Consider the following 20,731-nt stretch of genomic DNA (forward strand, 5'->3'; position numbering starts at 1 on the left):
AGGAGCAGGTAGGGTGTTTGCCGTGCACATGGCCAACCAGGGCTTGATCCCCGGCACCCTTAGGGCTTCCAAAGCCCAACAAGAGTGGTCCCTGAACACTGAGGCAGGAGCCCCTCAGCATTGTTGGGTGTGGCTCCAAGAAACAGTGCATGGAGTTTAGCGCATGGAATAATCACGAGGGCACAGAAGACACTTGTATCTGCAGGGGTCCATCAAATACATTCCTAAAACCCAACTGGGGCGAGGGCAAGGGCACAGGGTGCTGTGCATGTGGGAGGCCCAGGCTGGATCCCCAGCCCCGCCAGGAGAGATCCCAAGCACCAATATGGCCCAAAATGCAAGCCCTGTAGCACTGTCGTCCCACTGTTTATCAATTTGCTCGAGCGGGCACCAGTAACATCTCCATTCTGAGACTCGTTGTTACTGTTTTTGGCACGGGTAGCTTGCCAGGCTCTGCCGTGCGGGCGGGATACTCCCAGTAGCTTGCCAGGCTCTCCGAGGGGGACGGAGGAATGGAATCCAGGTCGGCCGCATGCAAGGTGAACGCCCTACCCACTGTGCTATCACTCCAGTCCCAAAATGCAAGAATAGTAAAAATTAAAATAGTAGGCCCCGGACCAGAGCCACAGTACAGTGAGTAGGGTGCTAGGCTAGCACACGGCCAACCGGGTTAAACCCCTGGTATCCCCTGTGATCCCAGTGGCCTGGGTTTGATCCCTGGCACTTCTTGTTCCCGAGCACCACCAGGAGTGAGCCGAGCACTGCAAGATATGGCTCAAAAACCAAACTAATAATAATGGTAACAGGTCCGACACAGAGATTTAGCACACTGCCTGGTACACAAATACTACCTGCTATTAAAATTACCGTTTACTTTTTTAAGAATGAAGATGACAAATTTCCCCAGAACCCAAACAAATTTGAGAGATTTGACTTTCGAGCCAGAGAGTCTACTGAACTGATGTACTGCACACCCAGGTTGGTTCCCTGGGCACTACCAAGAGTACCACCAGGTGTGGCCCAAGCAAAAACAAAAACTAGGGGCTAGAGCGATAGTACAGCGGGTAGGGCATTTGCCTCGAGTGTGGCCAACCCAGGTTCGATTCCCAGCATCCCATATGGTCCCTCGAGCACCGCCAGGAGTAATTCCTGAGTGCATGAGCCAGGAATGACCCCTGTGCATCGCTGGGTGTGACCCAAAAAGAAAAAAACAAAAAACAATAAAAAACCACTGGGCCTGGCACAATAGCATGGGGGAAGGCACAGCATGGCGAGGGGCAGCCCCCAAGCCCCAGACAGCACACGGTGGTCACACAGCAGGACACGAGCAGCACCACACCCTCACGCCCTCGCACTGAGCTACTGGCCAGGCTGGTTGAGAACTGCCGGGGGGGTCCCCGGGCCTCCTGAGCATCACCTGCACCCCCAACCCACTCCAGAAGACTCCACTTTAGAGAAGCCTAAGAACACAGCTGCCATCTCCAGACGGCACACAGGCACACGCACCCCTCCTCGGCCCTTTCCCACGGGCCCACACAACACCCACCTGACAAACCAGAGTGGCTGTGGTGGTTTTGCCGACACCCGGAGGGCCCGAGAGCAATGCAGCCTTAAAGCTGGAGCCGTCGTCTTTGCCGGCAAATTTGCCAAACTTCGTCGCTAGGAAAAACACAAGTTCCAGAGGTTAACCTCGATTACCTGTGACAAACGGAGGGGTAACTGCACATCCACTTGGCACTGAGCACCACTCTCCAGTTCTAAATAAACAGAGTATGTTCTAGAAAGTATCACGGGGAGCTTTCTGGGACACGGGGTGAAATTCTGCTCACCAGCTCACCCCCACCCCGGAGGGAAATAAGGACAAAAAGGAAACTTCGGAACGCAACACGTGCGTGGCTTTCCTTGCCTACCCGGGCGCAGGTCATGGCATGGCGACATAGGCTCCTGCGCCAGGGCCACTGCCAGACCCACGGCAGAGGGCATCCAGAAGCAGACCCCCCCTCCAGCCCCCAACAGAAGAAGGGGAGTGAGAGAAACGCCCCCGGGCAGGAGGTCGGCCAGTAAGAACAGCCGTGCGGTCACAGACAGCGAGCGGGGGAGTCTGTGGCTACCTCACTCGGCCGCCCCGCGCTCCCATCCTCCCTGCTTCTCACGGCATCTACGGCTCCGAGCCTTCCTCCCGCAGGGCACTGGACACGCACACGGACACAGACACACGTGCACGCGGCATGCAAACACACACGCCGGCACCGGGCTGCTCAGTCACCGTGTTTCTTCTCCTCCGAGGGCGCCCGGTGCCAGCCCTGCAGCCAGCGCAGGAGCTTGTTGGCGCAGCTCTGCTCGCCCTGCTGTCCGATGACGGTCCGGAGGGAGGTCGGCTTGTACTTATCCACCCAGAGCAGAGACTCCGCCCCGGTCTCGCCGCTGCCCTCAGCCTCGCGCCCCGGCCTGCGGCCGCCCCGCAGCTCCTCGGCCAGTGGCTCCGTGCCCTGCGGGCCCCGCTGGGACGGGCTCGGGGCCTGTCTCTTTGGCGTGAGGGAGCCGCCCTTTCGGGGAGTCAGTCTGGTCCTTTTAGATTCCGACTCCTTCTTAGGGGTCAGGCTCATTTTCCTTTTTCCTGGGCTGCTTTTCTGGGGTGTCCGCTCCAATTTAGACTTTTCTTTCTTCATCTGGGGAAGAAAAGATGAGAACACAGGGGGAAAGGAGCCAGGTAAGACGTGCGGCACCTCCATCCCGAGGTACAGCTGCCAGAACGGGCTGGGAAGGGGCAGAAGCATGTGCTGGAAGGCAGATGGAGGGGCGCCGAGGGCACCCCCGGCCCGCACCTCTCCTTCCAAATGGCCACCTGGGCTGAGTGACTGAACAGCAAACTCAACAAAAGGCACCCAAACAAAAAGAGAGAGTACCGAGGGCTGGGCGCTTGCTTTGCATGGTGGACCTGGGTTTGAACCCGGCATCCCATACGGTCCCCAGAGCATGCTGGTCTCCAAGCAGCTCCGGCAGCAAGCCCCACAGGCCAGGGTTAATAAGCCAGCATCTCTCCTTTTCCCAGAGAGCTAATGTGGGCTGGGTTCCTGTCATAACTGGAAAAAAAAACCCAAATATAGTTTTAACTGAAAATGAGTTTATCATGCTGACAAGCATGACACAACTTTTAAAGAATGCTTAAGTATAACCTCAGCAAGTGGGCAAAAAGCATGGGAAATGTAGTAGGTAGACAGGTAACCACATGGCAAATGCCGCAGGCAGATGGGGTAATTGCATAGGAAATGCAGTAGATAGGGTGACCGCATGGGAAACAGTAGGCAGATGCGTTAACAGGGTAACTGCATGAGAAATAATAGTAAATAGATATGGCAACTGCAGACTTTTGTGTTCTCTTCACATTCCTTTGAGAAGGGTAAGGCTGAAGCAGAGCCTACTGTTTAAAAGGAAATAGGAAAGTTCATCTGTAGTAAATAAAATAAAGGAGGGGTGCTAATTTTATAGCCAATAGGCCTATGTGTATCCAAGAAATGTCTCCATAAAACATCAAGAAAGTTACAAAACATCAAAATATAAGTAAGTCCTTAAAAAAAAATGTGGAAGTGGGGACTTCGTTGGTTTTGTTGATCTGGGGAATGGGGGCAGAGGGAGGATTGTGTCCCTACTTCCAACTCAGTGCTCGGAGGACTCTGGAACTGGGGAACCCGCAAGCCACACCTGTGCCCCAGCCCTCTGAACCATCTCCCCATCCCACATCAGGCTCATTTTAAACAGACCTCAGCTTCAACTGCTATTTCGTACTTGGACTTCTTGCCTGGCATGGTTCGAATCAGATTCAGTAGGCCATCCTCATCAATAATTTTGGTCCCCAAGGCCGCTGCCTATTGATGAAAAATGCAAATCATTAAAACCCTCACCCTTTACTATTCAGAAGAAAAGTAAGAAAAATACGTCTATATATACAACACGACTGTAGGGAGGTGAAAAAAACCACACCTTAAATAAGTTAACTAACCGACTGAAGCATGTTCTAAAAATAAACAGGCACCCTTAAAAAGGAACAAACACCAGATGTGTCCCAAGCTTGGCCGGCACCTGATGCACATCACAGGGCTTCTGCAGAGCCCGACCCTCCCCGCCTCTCACCCCCTCCCCAGGCTGACTCAGCAGACTGCTCCACCTTCCTCCTGCTACACAGCCTCCTTCCTGGAGACTGACTTGGAGATAGCTCTCAGGGACACTCAGATGGTGACAGGTCAAAGAATCAGCGAAAGCCTCACTCTCCCGACCTCCCAGAGTTCTGAACGGCGATATGCCAGCTCTGGCCCGGGAGACTTACGCAGAATTGCGTGTGTGTGGTGCCAGGGATCGACTCAGGGCCTCACGCATGCAAAGCATGCACTGGCCACTTGCCTCCACTCCCTGCCTCTCCAGGAAGACTCCAACAGAGCTGCCTCTGGGAAGACTCACTGGGGGTTAGGGACGGAGGCTGGGCCTCATGTGACAAGCACTCAGTGACATGCGAGGGACCCCCTCTGGGAAAAGCCCTCCGAGGCCAGTCTCCACCGTTCTGCAAGGCGCCACCGCTGCTGCCTGCCTTAGCTCAGCCTTCCAGCCTGGAGAGGCAGCTCCCCTGCAGTGCCAGGTGACACGCATGAAGGTGAACTGGCCCCACTTCAGGACGAGCCGAGCTACAGCACTGAGCTGCTAGACCACCCCTGTTGACCTCTCTGGGCCCCCCGTTAGGTGCAGAAAAGCAGCAGCCCATCAGCTAAGGCCAGGATGAGCCACGGATCATTATTTGGAGCTAAAGACCGTCTTGACAGACCCAAGCACTCCCAGTAAAAACACGGAGCCACTCTCAAGGCCCACCGAGCACTCGAAGGAAATGGAACTTGCTCTGATCATTGGTAAAAAACAGCAAATAGTAATAAATCCTACACTAAGCTAGCCAGAGAATCAGAGGGGCTGTGTCTTCATCTGGAAACCCCCAAAGCTGGGGTAGACGCCAACACTGCTCTGTGGAGAATTAAAAATGACAGGTGACTGTCACTGTCACTTGGCTTGGTAAAGGGCTCGAGTCCAGAGCGCCTACCTACCTTGTCGCTCTTGGACTGGCCACTGTCACGGCCCATGACCAGGTAGCTGGTTTTCTTGCTGACGTTGCCTGTCACCTTGCCGCCGTACCGCTCAATCAGAGACTTAGCCTCGTCCCGCTCGATGGACTCCAGCACGCCGGTGATCACAAACGTGAGCCCTTCCAAGCAATTCTCAGCTCCCTGAAAGCCAAAGTATTCAAGCACAGAGGAAATACACCGTCACTTTATAAAGAAGGATCTGGCATCAACCGCAGGAGGCTGACTCTTCCCATCTGACACGCTGATGGAGGCATGAAAAACGGGCTAAGCCAACCTGGCTGGCGCCAGATAATCTCGTCATCGGCCACCATGCAGATTGCACATCCTTCTCTCCGGAAGGGAGCATAACATGACACTTGCCATAACCACACCAATGGACCCTGCGCCAGGCTGTGTTACTTGGGGCCCCCCCAGAGGGGGGCAGTTGAGATCCCTCCCTGCCCCAAGGGACCCAGCCCCAGCAGCCGAAACCTCCAGATCCCAGCTGCCACCACGCTCACTGCCACTCTCCACACACTCGGGCCGAGCCTCACCCATAAGTAAATCTATTCCTGGGCCTTCAAACCACACACCCTACCCATACTCCAAGAGTACCACACCACATGTGACAGGGTTCAAAGTAGAAGACAACCAATCTTAGAGGGAAATATACATTTTTTACATATATGTAATATATATGAAATATATATGAAATATGAAAATATATATATATCTACACACTAGTTGGAGCGACAGCACAGCAGGTAGGAAGTTTGCCTTGCATGCGGCAGACCTGGGTTCGATTCCTCCACCCCTCTCAGAGAGCCCAGCAAGCTACCAAGAGTATCCCACCTGCACGGCAGAGCCTGGCAAGCTACCCGTGGTGTATTCGATATGCCAAAAACAGTAACAACAAGTCTCACAATGGAGACGTTACTGGTGCCCACTCGAGCAAATCGATGAGCAATGGAATGACAGCGATATAGTGATATAGATATATGTATGTACACACACACACACACACACACACACACACACACATATTAAGCACACAAGGCTCAACCTTTAACAACACGCTAGTGATCCCTTATAAGGGCTTAATGGCCCCTGGGTGAAATACAACAATCTCCACACTCTTTCCTCTAAGGATACTTTTATTTACCATTTTCAGCGATTTTTCATAACAGAAAATAAAAAATATACTATTTTGATTCTGCTTTGGGACAGGGATTGGGGCTCAGGATGGAAACATCCAAAATATGCTGGTGGGGAATATTAAATGTAATGAAATATTGTGAATAACTTAATAAATTTTTAAAAATTATAAAAAAAGACATAAGAAAAACGGGTTAGACATTTTCAGCATGGCAGAACTTAAAATCGAATCCCAAGAACACCTTCTCTAGGCTAACATTAAATAAACTTATAAAGTCAGCAATAAAAGGCATTCCCAATACAGTTTATACAGCCTTTTAACCTAGCCACTCATTCTTTTCTTCATTTTGGAGGAACTGAGCCCAAAGACTCAGACAACCAAGTACACACTCTATCAGAGAGACGGTTTCAGACCCAAGTTCATTACTTTTCAAAATATTTAAACTGGATATTTAAACAAAATAGTTAAACAGTCAAATTAGATATTTAAATACCTAATTAACTTGGTCATTTTAATTAAACAACCAGATGAAACCCACTGACAGAATTCCCTGCTGTTGTTTGAATTTGAACTAAGCAAGGCTTTTGTTCCCATCACTTCTTTGCCTGACTACCCGCCAAGTAAATCTCACCATCTTCCCCTTCCCGTAAAAACTCAAAGGGCAGATTATTTTATCTAGGGAGATAATACAAAGGACAATGGCCAGAGAGAGCTGGAAGGGAGACATGCTTAATTAGAACCATGCATACATGTCTTATAACTTTTATTTTTGCTTTTATTTTTTTGCAATGGCTTGATAAAATTATACTAACATAAAATGGAATTTTTGTAAACCATTCCAAGACACTTCTAACTCCTTGAATAGAACACTGAGACCAACACAGACCTCAAACAGGCTCAAAAAGCAGCTGCTAAACGAAACTCAGCAACCCAATACAAGTGAGTTCAATGCATCAACGTCCAGGCAACGATGCTTGCTTAGAAGAAATAAAACACAGCAGAGTCTGAACGAAAAGATGTGACTAACAGCTCCTGGAGGTCCTTTTAAGTCTTAGAATTCTTGGCGTGAGACATGAGCAAGAATACATGAACCTAAAACAGTCACAATAACCCAAGTGCCAGCACTGATTCGTGATGTCCAAAAGCTCTTCCGCTGCTGGTGGAAACAACGCCAACTACCCCCAGGCCGCCACACCCCACAGTCCTCTCACCGTTGGAATTTCCTTGGATCCAAGAGCTTTGGGGCCCTCTCGATTCAAGTAGCTCCGGTAAGCCTGATAATTGGTGCGTCTCTTCTCAGAATCCTCAGGACTTACAGACTGTAGGAGGAAGAGATAACAAGATCAGGCAGAACTCACGTAAAAGTGAAACAAACAACACACTAATAATCCAACCGTTAAGTCCCGTAGGTGTCCGACTGGTTCTGAAATCAACATGTTAGCCCCAAAACGCTCTTGGATTTCCACCTTCCTGGCAGAGAACTATCCCTGCACTAGCCTTTCCCAAGTCTCTCTGTGCTCTACCCAGGCAGGGCACATGAGATGCCTGAATCCAGGTTGCCAGCCCCAAGCAAAGAAATAAAAAGCAATGCTTCTAAAACTCACTTGGATTTTATTTAAGTTCTATTCCATAATATACCCATGTGTATTTTAATGGAAAATCAAGTTCTTCCCAATAAACCTCATCACGTGAGAAGATACCCTTTGCAGGGCACACCCCTGAAACACTGCCCTAGCCCCCGAGACACACAACTGGGCCACAAACAGGCCAAGGTGAGAATTAAAGGCTCCCTGGGAGCAGCTGGCTACCGCCAGGGGCAAGCATTCCTCCCCAAAGACACACACTGGTCATCCTACCACTGTTTCCTCAGACCATCTCTCCCAGGCTGCTTCTCCAAGGCAATCTAGCACTGGCATCTCTCGGGAAATCCTGGGGAAATGGTGTAAATTATATGACCCCAGACAAATTTCCAAGTTTCTAGTTCAAAGTTTCTAGCGTAGCAGGCTTGTGTACAGAAGGGAAAAACATCTTAGATCACTGACAAGAACTTACAGGGTAGTCTGTCTCCTCCCCACCTCTATTTTACATTGCTCTTGTAAGCCACTTCAAATCCTTTTGGGGGGTCGGGTGGAGGACTGTGTCACACACCCAGTGCTCAGGGGGCTACTATTCCTGGCTCTATGTGCACAAGTGACCCCTGGTGGTGCTTAGGGAAGCTTATGTGCTGCCAGGAATTCAAAGTGGGGGTGAAGTGGAATGCAAGACAAGTGCTTAGCCCATTACTTACCTCTCTGGCTTCGAATACCTTTGAGTAGACAAACTTCTACATAAAAAACATGATTTAACCAACAAAAGAAGCTGCTCTAATCATGCTATAAGTTAAACACAACCTCCTTGGATGGTCATGGTGCCCTACCACACCCCATTTCTTTAAACAACCCTGCCTTTTCAGCAAAGTTCTCCGAGGTTGGCATGCTTTCATGTAACCAGAGAGCTTATTAAAATGCTTCTGTCTGGACCGCAAACTCTGGAAAAGTAGGCTTTAAACAAGCTTCGTAGGAGAGTCCAATGCAAAACCAAACAGGAAATCAGTCACAAAGAATACTGATTCGATGAAAATAGTAAGTAACTATGACTTACAAACTTAAGTTTTGATGGAAACACATTTATGAAACCAGATTGTTTGAACAAGATAAATTAAATGTATTAAATACAGTTGATGTCCCTCAAGCTGCTTAACTTTTCTAAGTCATTTGTGCACCAGTATTGAAAACTAGTGAAGAGAGAGAATCACTTCAAGATTCCTTCTCCCTTATGAGCACTGGTGAAGGGATGGGTGTTTGAGCATTGTATAACTGAGACTTTAACCTGAACGCTTTGTAACTTTCCATATGGTGAATTAATAAAAGAATTAAAAAAAAAAAAGATTCCTTCTCCTTTAATGTGACAAGCCTCTGTAAATGAACACATTTAGAATATGCCTGAAGAAAAACATTCACCCACCAGGTAAGTAGAGAAGAAAAATCTGAGACTAAAATGTTAATTGTTCCCTTAGGTGTACTTATTATGGATGTGCACTGACCATAAACAAAAGCATCTGGAATCATTACCATTTCACAGTCCTGCACTAAAAATAATGGCAATGAGCAGTTAAAACAGACAAAAGTCTACGGTTACATCTAAGTGCCTATAAGGCTTGAAGAAACTGTGATTTCTCAGTATAAATCTAAGATGGGTGCAAACTGGTCATTCTAAGAGGCCATTTGCTTTTTCAAATATTTTGGGAAACTTTCAAAAACTGTTCTCCAGTATTTCACTGATTTTTTTTTCCTAAAAAAAGTGATTGTATATAGTCAACCTATCATCCAAACAAAAAGGAATATATACAGGGGCCAGGGAGGTGCCACACCGGACCAGAGCAGAGGTTGGCGTGCAGCAGCTCCCAGCACTGCATCCTCTGAACACTGCCGGGAAGCAACCCTCGTCCCCCAGCACTGAGCTGGGAATAGACCCCAAGCACTGCCAAGTGTGGCCCAAAAGCAAAGGGGAAAATTTTTAAGGAAGGGTGTACCATGCAGGACAAATCCAAACACGGATTTCTTCTGCACCAGGGTGCTATGCTAAGTCATTGTATGTTAACTTAGGAGGTTCTGTTTCTATGTCTACTTTGCAAATGAGGGAGTCAAAAGCAGAGAAAGAAGTAACTGGACCAAAGGACCCAGAGAGGAGTAAAACTCTCGCAACCTGTTTTCTCATCTTGAAAATTTTAAGTGCCTTGCTGACTTCTTATAAAGATTACAAGATACCATGTAAAGTAGCATAGTAAGCAATTATAGTGAATGATGCGTCTAGCTAATGTAATTATACTAAAATCTATACTCTGCAAGAACTTCTAAGCATGATAACGATTTATAAAATTGGAAACAATCAAACCGAGATCAAGACACAGCTCCAACACAATGTATACTTTTAGAGTACCTCTTTTTTAGCTGGAGAAACTTTGGTTTTCTTAGGAGTTTTTGTCTCTCCTTCCAATTCATTAGCATTTTCTTTTCTTTTTGAGGCCAAAGGTGCTGTTCCTTTATAAACATGCTCTTCTTTTTTTTTCAAAAGGGTCAACTTGGAACTGATATTTGGAGAAGATGGCTCTCCTATTTTGTGAGCTAATGACTTGGAATGTTGTTGAGGTTTTTTTGGACTTTCACATTTAATTTGTTTCTCAGGACTATAGAACATTTCATCTGAAAATTTTTCTGCTTTTACTAGAAAGAAGGAGAAGATGATGACTATTGTTTAAGAAAAATGACACATATTTTCAACTAAATAATCATAGTACTGCAAGCTATGACATACTAATTTCCTAACACATTAAGACTCCAATGTTTACATTCAGTTTATACAGCACATTTCTTTTTAAAGAGTAAATATTAACATGATTTCCACATATCACCAGTTCAAATTAAGAGATCTGTTTGTTTTTGTTTTCTGGGACACACCGGATGAGGCTCAGGGTTTACTCCTGGCTCTACACTCAGCAATTGCTCCAGGTGTCTGGAGGACCGTATGGGATGCAGAGGATCAAACCTGGGCAAGCTGTGAACCTCTCTCCAGTAGCACTGGAGGCCACCAGGACTAAACCACTCGCTCAGATGGTCATGTGGTGCCAAGGATTGAACCCAGGCTGTGTATGTGACAGGCTTGTGCTCCAGCCCTTTGAGACATCATCCATTCCAAAATCTCTTTTATTAATAGTAAATTTGAGGGACCTGAGAGGTAGCTCACAGGGCTGAGCACACTGTCCTGCCTAAAGGAAACCGGGATTCAATCCTTAGCACCACCAGGAGTGACCCTCCAACAATGAGCCAGGAGTACTCCCTTAGCATCCTTGGGTCTGGCCAAAAATAATTGGAAAAAAATATATACCAAATACAATCATCAGCGAAGTGTCAGATAAACTGGCCAACTGTGAACCAATTCTACAAACCTAGCTCTAAGAAGCTCAACACATCCAGCACTTGTCTCCATAAGGTGAAGTCACAGAAGCCAAGAATTATAATACACCTCAGAGGTCTCACAAAGCAGATGCATGTTCTGCCCCTTCTGGATAAAGGCTTTCAGAATATCAAAGCTGAAATGCTCCAAAAGGCATATGAAAACAGTGCCTGCTTGACACAATAGGAAATTATCCAAAATTTTAAAACATTTTATCATAAATTTTCTTCCATAAAGATAAATGTCCCAGCTTAATTCTGCTAATATTACCTTTGTGAGGATATTTATGTTTTTCTGCTTTACTTAAATTGGCTTGGAAAGATAATAATGTCTCTCTCTCTTCTGGGTCCTTTCGAGCCTAAGCAAATTTAGAAAGTGTCAAATGTGAGAAATGGCAGAAACTGTCACCAAAAATACATTGTTAAAACCGACCAACGTTTTCATTTAATTCATCTAATATAATGAATTCATTTAACATAGTGAAGATTAAGGGTCACATTACAAACTAGTGGGTCAACAGAGATTAATTTTTTTTCTTCCCCAAAATTTCTGGGGAAAATAAAACATGCTTTATTACCTTTGTTTCAAGATAAGGAAACAAAACCTCTTTTACATAAAGAACTATTTTAAAACTGTTATCTGAGAAGTCAGAGAACTAGGACAGCGGTAGGGCACTTGCCTTGCATACGGCTGACCCAGGTTCAATCCCAGGCATCACAAGCAGTCCCCGGGCCCAGCCAGAAGTGATCCTTAAGACTTACACTGTCTGGGGCCGGAGCGATAGCACAGCGGGTAGGGCGTTTGCCTTGCACTCGGCCGACCCGGGTTCAATCCTCGGCATCCCATATGGTCCCCCAAGCACCGCCAGGAGTAATTCCTGAGTGCAAAGCCAGGAGTAACCCCTGAGCATCGCTGGGTGTGACCCAAAAAGCAAAAAAAAAAAAAAAAAAAAAAAACCGCCAGGAGTAATTCCTGAGTGCAAAGATTTACACTGTCTGACAGTACAGCAGGGAGGGCACTTGCCTTGCACATGGCCATCCCGGGTTTGATCCCCAGCATCCCATATGGTTCCCCGAGCACTGCCAAAAGTAATATCAAAGTGCAAAGGCAGATATGACCAAGAACTGGTTCTTGAGTATTGTTGGGCAGGACCCAAAAGAGAAAAACAGAATTATCTCTGTTCTTCCTATCCTATGACTCTAGACATGGAAGACATAGAAACCTTTTTGCTTTTCTTATCTCAATTCTTAAACTGTTAGCATTATATGCTTAAAAACTGAAAAAGACGAAAATTAAAACGACCAAAAGCTCCAAAGAAACATAAGAGCACTTTCTGTAGGGAAAGAAACACAATTCCCTCTACTGGCGCCTCAACCTGACCAGTTTCATAGAGGCCACACAACAGGTGGCTGACACAGCATTTTCTCTAAACAATTCTAAGCTGAATGCCTTTATGATAGGACTTTTCAAAGGACAGAACTCCCCCAATACCTACTGTCATAAACCTGACTTCTGTAAGGTTTACAGACTTCTGTAAGGTTTCTGTGTTTTAAACAGATCACAGTAATGACAAATATATTAAGAGGCGTGACTCACAGAAATAAAATGAGCAAACTGTGCATCACAAAAATACAATGATTACTATCACAGTCACCATTCCACATGTGTGCCATAGGAATACTGAGTGCTGTTTCTGACCACGTACAAGAGAACTCCTCTAATCAAAGAGCTGTAACTTGGGTTTTTGTGGAGAAGTATTCTGGTCAGCTTTGAACAGAAACCTTCTTTTAAGAAGATGTTTCTCAAGAGCTTCTCCAGAAACCATTTTTTTTTTAATTAAGACAAAAATTAATTTCTTCCTAAGAGATTTACGTGAGCTGGTGGTGAGGGATGCACCAGGCGCCGGGCCAGACGCCCAGCACAGTCCCTCCCTCCCTGCTCCCCACCAGGTCCGAGCTCTGGACCGCGGACTGAGAACTACCGAGAGTGGTCCGGGCTCCCTGGCGGTGCTTGGGAGTCCCACCATGGAAAAAAAAGAAAAAAAATCGCTCAAGGAGATAGTAGCAGAGCCGAGGCGCCCTCGATATGAAAGAGAATCGGAACGCCCGGAACGGCAGAGAACGCCCGTGTGATTGTGTGCTCAGAGGCAGGCAGCCCGCGTCTCCTTACCTTCCTGTTCTTGGGCTCTTCGTCCAACATGGCTAAAGTCCGGGCAAACTCTTCATCCTCGTGCAGCTGCCGCTCCAGCTGGAAAGCATGCCGACAACCGTGAGCTCCTGCTGCGCGTTTTGCAAAAGCAAGCTTTAAAGTCTCTGATTTACAATACTTAGAAGGGCCCTTCTCCAGAATGAAGAGAATATGAATTATATTTAACAGTCAAGTATCATCAGGCTTATTTCAGGGAGCCAAACTGGACTTTAGAACATAGAACTGAAGGTGAGCGGGCATGACTGATACACTGGGCGCAGATTTATCTGGAGAAGGGGACACTCTGAGAGCTGAGTACTAAGGCCAATCCAGGCTACACCAGGCAAGCTGGGGTGGGGGCGAGCACACGGTGCGGGGCTCAGACCCGCTGCCTCCACACGCACGCACCGCTCTCACAGCCCACACCCGTCTGAGCGGGCGACACCGCACCACAGGGCGGAAGAAAGAGACAAAGCCCTGTCCTCTGTACTGTGGCTCCGGCTCAGAGAAGTCTCCCTACCTCTGTAACAATGTTCCAGTCCCGAAAAGTGGTGTCACCATTCATCCAGTGGTTTAGACTAAGCAACCAACCAACACAAATTAGTCTTCTCGAGGCCAGAGCAAGAGTACAGCGGGGAGGGCATTTGCCTTTCGCACAGCCAACCCGGGTTTGATCCCCGAGCACCGCCAGGAAAGCAGTAACTGAGCATTGCCAGGTGCGGCCCATAAACAGACAAATTATATATATATAATACATATATATTATATATGTATATATAGAGTGTCTTCTTCCTCTCTTTCCTCCTTACTGTACATTCAGTGGGAATATAAGCAACAAGCTGAATGTTATACCTTCAAAACCCCTGAGTATGGCCGTTTCTCAATCCTCCTCATTACTGCCCCAGTTCAAGCCAACATCTCTTACCCTCCCAGTCTCCAAACCAATCTGCTCTTACTCTTGCCCCACCATGGGGATTACCAGCCCCTTTTCTTCACAGCACTTACAATGTGACATTATTTTAAAAAATCTTGACAGCGGTACTGCGATCTGGTGGTTTCACTCATGCATCCTTCCAACATCACACCCATCACCAGCACACCTGCTTCCCTCCATCTAAGTCCCAAAGGCCCTCCCATTCAACCTCCCACCTCCACAAGATAGTATTTTTTAATTGATTATTTTTTAACTGAATACTAAAGCTGTACCACCCATCAGTAATTGCTCATTAATGATCCTTCAGCTCACTGCTAAATGGATACACAGGTTTGCCATTTCAGAGAAGGTACTGTAGATTGGAGATATTTAGGAGTCATCAGTATAAACTGTAATTAAGCCCAAGGAGTATATGAAATTTCCCATAACAAAAAGACAGGACCAAATTAAATCAACTATAGGAAACTTTTTTTAAAAAAAAAAAAAGGGAGCTGGAGTGATAGCACAGCAGGTAGGGTGTTTGCCTTGCAAACAACCGACCCAGGTTTGATTCCCAGCATCACATATGGTCCCTCAAGCACCGCCAGGAGTAATTCCTGAGTGCAGAGCCAGGAGTAATCCCTGAGCATCGCCGGGTGTGACCCAAAAAGAAAAAAAAAAAAAAGAGAGAGAGAGAGAGAGAGATCTTGTATCCCCCAAGCTCATCATTTTATCTTTTATATAGACTTGGCCTTTCACATTAGGTTTTATCTTATTGTGCATTTAAGATTTTAAAATCCAAAATTAAATCCTGCTTGTGTGCCTGCGTGAACCAACTAGCCAGTCCCGACAAGGAGTCCTCAGCAACATCTCCAGCCAAGGCCAGTACCTCTGCATCCTCCTCCAGCTGGAGCTGCTCGGCGAGAGCCTCGTCGCTGAGCCTGGCATCGTCCACACTGTGTGAAGGCTGTGTTGCAAAGAAAACCAAGCAAGACGGGTATGAACGTAGATGAAAACGTTTTTCTTGACTGCAGTTGATGAAATATACCGATGAGAATGTCAGTATACAGCACCCCAGAAACCATGGTTATGGCCATTCCCCTGATCATGTCCAATTTCCTGAAGAGCGTGGAGAGAGCCTATCTGACAGATGATTCTGACTCGAGTGAAATGTCAACGGAAGTAAAAATAAGAATAAACCTGGAGACTAATGTCTTGCCTTGAGAAGCGTCTAGAACACTGGGTACACAGTCTGTGGAAATGATTATACTGTCAAACAGAAGCAGTGATGAAAACAAGAGGCACACCGTCTGGCAGCCATCAACTCGTGAAACTATGATCAGCATAATCTATCTCCATTTCTGTTTCCTCAAGGTCCAGAAAAAGATGAAATCGAACAGCAGCCAAAATGCACAAGGTCAAGAGTTTTGGGGCTGGAGCAATAGCACAGCGGGGAGGGCGCTTGCCTTGCGTGTGGCTTACACAGGCCCAATTCCCGGCATTCCCATATGGCTCCTCAAGCACTGCCAGGAGTGGTCCCTGAGTGCAAGACCAGGAGTAACCCTTGAGCATCACCGGATGTGGCCCAAAAATGAACAACAAAAGGAGAATAGTATAGGGGGGCTGGAGCGATAGTACTGCAGGTAGGGTGTTTGCCTTGCACGTGGCTGACCCAGGTTCAAATCCCAGCATCCCATATGGTCCCCCAAGCACCGCCAGGAATGATTCCTGAGTGCAGAGCCAGGAGTAACCCCTGTTCATCGACAGGTGTGACCCAAAAAGCCAAAAAAAAATAAAAAAAAGAGTACAGTATAGGTAGGCTCTATCTTAAGTTATGTATTTATTATCTTATTTGAGAACAAACCTGTTGTCCAATTTTGTCTGCTGGAGTCAGTAATAAAATACAGGCGCATTAGTTAAGTTGTAAGAATTTTAAGTTGTCCTAAACATTTTAATCTATAATCACAGGACAACTGTTTTCATCCATAAAATAAGTTGACGAGAAGCCAGGGAGATAGTTCAAAGGGCTGTTGCACATGCTTTGCAACAGGCTGGGTCCAATCTGCCCTCCCCCATGTATCCACTGCCAATGCATGCCCCCCACACCTCCTGCACCCAGTACCATGGTGGGAGTAGCCCCTGAGTACTGCTAAGTGTGGCCCCCAAGCTATGCTGACCTATTTGTAATGGGCATCTGTTCTAACCCTTCCTGCTGGTACTCACTCACCTCTTTTCTTTTGCTTGCCACCATCTTCTTGTCTGATCGCTGAATACTTCCAGTTCCAAAATAGTCCAGCACTGACGTGGGGGTAAGTTTTATTGGTGACAAAGGTTTATTCTTGATCTTAGTGTTTTCTTCACCCTTTTTCATATTGGCTACTCCAAGATAACTAACCACAGATCCTCCGTTCTCCTTTGCTTTCGAGGCTGCTTTCTTACATATAAAGTCATCTTCTTCATCTTAAATAAAATGGAATATTGTTTGATAGAACGTCAATTCTAAATATATCAGCAAACCATTTCCTCCTGCTTTATAAGACATACAAGCTCTGGAATACTTGAGGATGTTTGTTCTTCCTAACTCTTGAATTTAAGAGTCACCTTCACATTTACCAGTGCCAGGTCTAAAATATTCTACTCCTACCAGAGTACACAAATCACTTATTCATGGAGGCTGGAGCAACAGTACCGCAGTAAAGCACTTGCCCAACATGTAGCTGACCAGGGTTCAATCCCTGGTATACAGTACCCCAAGCACTACCAAGAGTGATCTCTCAGCATTGCCTGGAGTCGCCCAAAGCCCCAAACAAGTAAACAAATGTACTTATTCATATATTTACTAGGATTTGTATCACAAGTATTCAAGGCCATTAAATGTCATACAAGTGAGGACACAGCAGTGAATAAAGAACCAAATCTCTGTTCCTACACAGCAGCAAAAACAAATGGAAATAAATAAACACAAACTCCCCAGGCTTAAGTGCTATTAAAAAAATGGTAAAATGGGATGGAATAATTAAGAATAGAGATGAAAGGTACTCCTTTCTATAGATTAAGAGTCCTGAATTTTTGTTATTTATAAACTCGTCTACTTAAGCCCTTATGTTCAGATAAGCAGTAGTATAACAGAACTAGAATTCAACAATAAGCTGTTTTACTTAGCAACCAAAACAAATTATATAAAACGGTCCTTAAAAGAAGAGTGAATGACAGGTTCATCCCAAGACCCCCACATATGATATCGAATTCGTTAGAAATCCCAGATATACAGGCCTTGTGACTAATCTCCAGGCTCCCAAGGAGTCAGGAATGGCCCCCCCGCCCCCATCTCCTGTGCTTCCAGGTCCCTGCAGTCAGGCCCAAGAACTGCCGCTGGGCTCCATATAAGCACATTAATGGCCATGATCCAGACACAAATAAATCTTTGAAGAGAGCAACATGCTGCAGAGATGTCTCCTCATCCTACGCCAGGCTGACTTCATCCGGGCACCTCGGAGGGGTCAGGTGTGTCCCTCCACCCTGCCCCAAAAGAACCCCAGCAGCCTCAAACCTCCAGAACCCAATCACCACCATGTTCATGGCCAACCTTCACCCGAGCCCTCCATGAATGAGAATGAACCCGCTCAAATACCCAGGCCCTGCCAGACAGAGAAAATGTTATGAAGACTCTTATCAGAAAATACTCTGGGGCTGGAACAATAGCACAGCGGGTAGGGCATTTGCCTTGCATGTGGCCAACTCGGGTTCAATTCCCAGCATCCCATATGGTCCCTAAGCACTGCCAGGAGTAATTCCTGAGTGCAGAGCCAGGAGGAACCCCTGTGCATCGCCAGGTGTGACCCAAAAAGAAAAAAAGAAAAAAAAAGAAAATACTCTATAAAGATAGAATGCTGTAATTGCCATTCATCGATTTACCAGGGAGAATTGGAATACCAAAGATCACAGCAAGCCATGGCATACAGATTACTCAAATTGGGATGTGTCATGGTATTATAATGGGGAGAAATCCTTTATTCATAAATAAGTAGTTCGGGAACTTTGAAAAAGGTAAGCTTGCCATCTTGAATTTTCAACTCAAGACAGAGGTTGAATTCAGAAAATGTCTATGGTGGCTTCCAAAGAATTTGCTATTTCCACTGTAAAGCTGCTGAGCATGAGACAGCTATTCTGCCAAACTCACCCCCTCATCTCCCACTGTTTTCAGGCACTCGGTTACATCCCATAATGACAGATTATTTGCATGACCTTAACATCACTTCTTAAATTTAACTTATTGTTGCAAGGATAAAAAAAGAGTTATAATAGAGAAATCAGACCACACTTCCAATGATTATAATAAATATCACTTGGGCCAGAGAGCAAGAACAGAAGCCTTGCACATAGCTAACCGCAGTTTGGAGCCCCAGCACTGTCTCTGGTCCCCAGAGCACCACCAGGAGCCGCTCTGAAAGAGATTGGGATAGCCCCTGAGTACTTCATGTGTGGCCCCCAAAACCAAAAAAAATAAATCAACACCACTAATGAGGGGTAGATAAATATTACATGCCTGCATAATACAAGTCTGAGAAGGATCAGTGCCTTTATAACACCCCATCGTGGACTGCATAACTGAACCTACTTTAATAAGGATCAGGTAAACCCAAGAGGTAGAATTTTTTATTTAAAATAAAATAAAGATCTGCGTTATTTTTGAAAAGTCAATGTTATACCAAGGATGTGGCTCAGTGGTAGAGCATTTGCCTTAAATGTGTGAAGCCCTGGGTTCAGTAACTCAAACCACAAGGCCCCCCAAGTACTTCTGGGAGCAACTCTCAGTACTGTGCCAGGAGTAAATTCTGAGCCATGTGTGGTCAAAAAATAAAAAGTCAATGTCATGAAACATAAAGAAGACTGTGGTCATATTCTAAGGGTTCTAGTGAAATAGCTGGTCCAAAACTAGATTATTAAAGGGGGAAACGCTACACAAGACATTAGTGGATCGATTTTTTATAGAATAGAGGTGATGGGGGAGATAAAACTATGTTATTAAACTTAGATTACTGTATCATGTCTGTAAGAGAATATCCATATTCTCAGAGAAATGATCCTGTGATTATTTTCCTATAGTCATGCTCAGCAACAAAAAGAACCTAGCATTGGCTCCATGACTAACAGAGTGGGTGTCAGGAAAGGTTAAGAGCAAGTCTCACGTCCACACCCCAAAGCCACCACCCAGGAGAGAACTCAAGTGGTAGAACATTAGGCCTGGGTTCAATCCTCTGGAACCACATGACCCCTGAGCAGTATAATGTGGTCAAAAACCACACTGCAGGGTAACATTTTGAATCATCAGGCCCACAATATCAGGCAGAGCATCCCTGGAGCCTGAGCCTGCCGTGTGTAGCCCGGTTCATAATAAAAGAAAGCACTGTGGGGCCAGGGTGATAGCACAACGGGTATTTGCCTTGTATGCAGCCAACCAGGTTCAACCCCCAGCATCCCACATGGTCCCTCAAGCACCACCAGGATTAATTCCTGAATGCAGAGCCAGGAATAAGTATCCACAGGTATAACCCCAAGAAAAGACAGTAACTGGAATTACTCAATTTTGTTAAAATAGTAAACCAAAATAACACTGCTACCTTAAGGGAAGTGTGAGAATTAATGCCATCATCAGGTACTTGAAAATATCAAAAACCTAGTCAAGCTTCCATGCCTCCAGCCAGACTCCAAAGTCTCAGGACTGAGCCTCACCCAGAAATTAACCAGCTTAAAATACAGGTATGCAGGTCTTTGTAATTGAAATCTCCAGGCTTTCCTGGAGGAGTCAGATGTGCTAAGTCTCCCCCACCTTCCTGTACTTCTAGAAGCCCTGGCAGTCTCACATCCACACCTAAAGCATTGCCCAGTTATAAGTTTAACTCTAGCTGTACCACCTAATTAAAGATTCTGGACGTCCTGAAGCATGTGGCCATGGACATCTCCAAACTTCACAACACTGATAATTCAGTAGTTAACTAACACAGAAAACTTAACCTGCAACAACATTTTCGTAAGCCCTCATACAAGGACTTAATGTCTCCATGATGAGATACAATAACTTATACAAATTTTCTTCTAAGGAAATATTTTTTGATCATTCTGCTAGCAACTTATTGATAATAAACAATATACAACAAATTACTATGGGCCTGCTATGGAGGCAGGCTTGAGGGGTGATGGGAAAACTGGAGAGAATGGGGAAGGGAAGGTGATAATGGTGGCAGTACGGTGTGGGAATACTGAATACCTGTAACAAATCATCATGAACAACTTTGTAAACCACAGTGTTCAGATAAAGTGTAGAGGGGAAATTTTCATATGTAAGCCTAACTATTTCGTGTTGACTACAAAATATATTAG

The 20,731-nt window shown here is 45.9% G+C and overlaps 1 protein-coding gene across 1 annotated transcript in view; it reads right to left on the bottom strand.

Moving 5' to 3' along the window:
• RFC1 (replication factor C subunit 1) overlaps positions 1–20,731 on the bottom strand; it is a 60,254-nt gene that overhangs the window by 12,795 nt on the left and 26,728 nt on the right. Inside the window, exons 5-14 of the mRNA XM_055137605.1 lie at positions 16,578–16,810; positions 15,240–15,317; positions 13,420–13,497; positions 11,521–11,608; positions 10,237–10,520; positions 7,470–7,577; positions 5,085–5,264; positions 3,762–3,866; positions 2,267–2,669; positions 1,547–1,659 (exon numbers count right to left, since the gene is read on the bottom strand). Of these exons, the coding sequence (XP_054993580.1) occupies positions 1,547–1,659; positions 2,267–2,669; positions 3,762–3,866; positions 5,085–5,264; positions 7,470–7,577; positions 10,237–10,520; positions 11,521–11,608; positions 13,420–13,497; positions 15,240–15,317; positions 16,578–16,810 (1,670 nt within the window). The remainder of the gene's footprint in view (positions 1–1,546; positions 1,660–2,266; positions 2,670–3,761; positions 3,867–5,084; positions 5,265–7,469; positions 7,578–10,236; positions 10,521–11,520; positions 11,609–13,419; positions 13,498–15,239; positions 15,318–16,577; positions 16,811–20,731) is intronic.

The sequence above is a fragment of the Sorex araneus genome, chromosome 5 (assembly GCF_027595985.1).
Source record: "Sorex araneus isolate mSorAra2 chromosome 5, mSorAra2.pri, whole genome shotgun sequence".
Classification (NCBI taxonomy): Eukaryota; Metazoa; Chordata; class Mammalia; order Eulipotyphla; family Soricidae; genus Sorex; species Sorex araneus.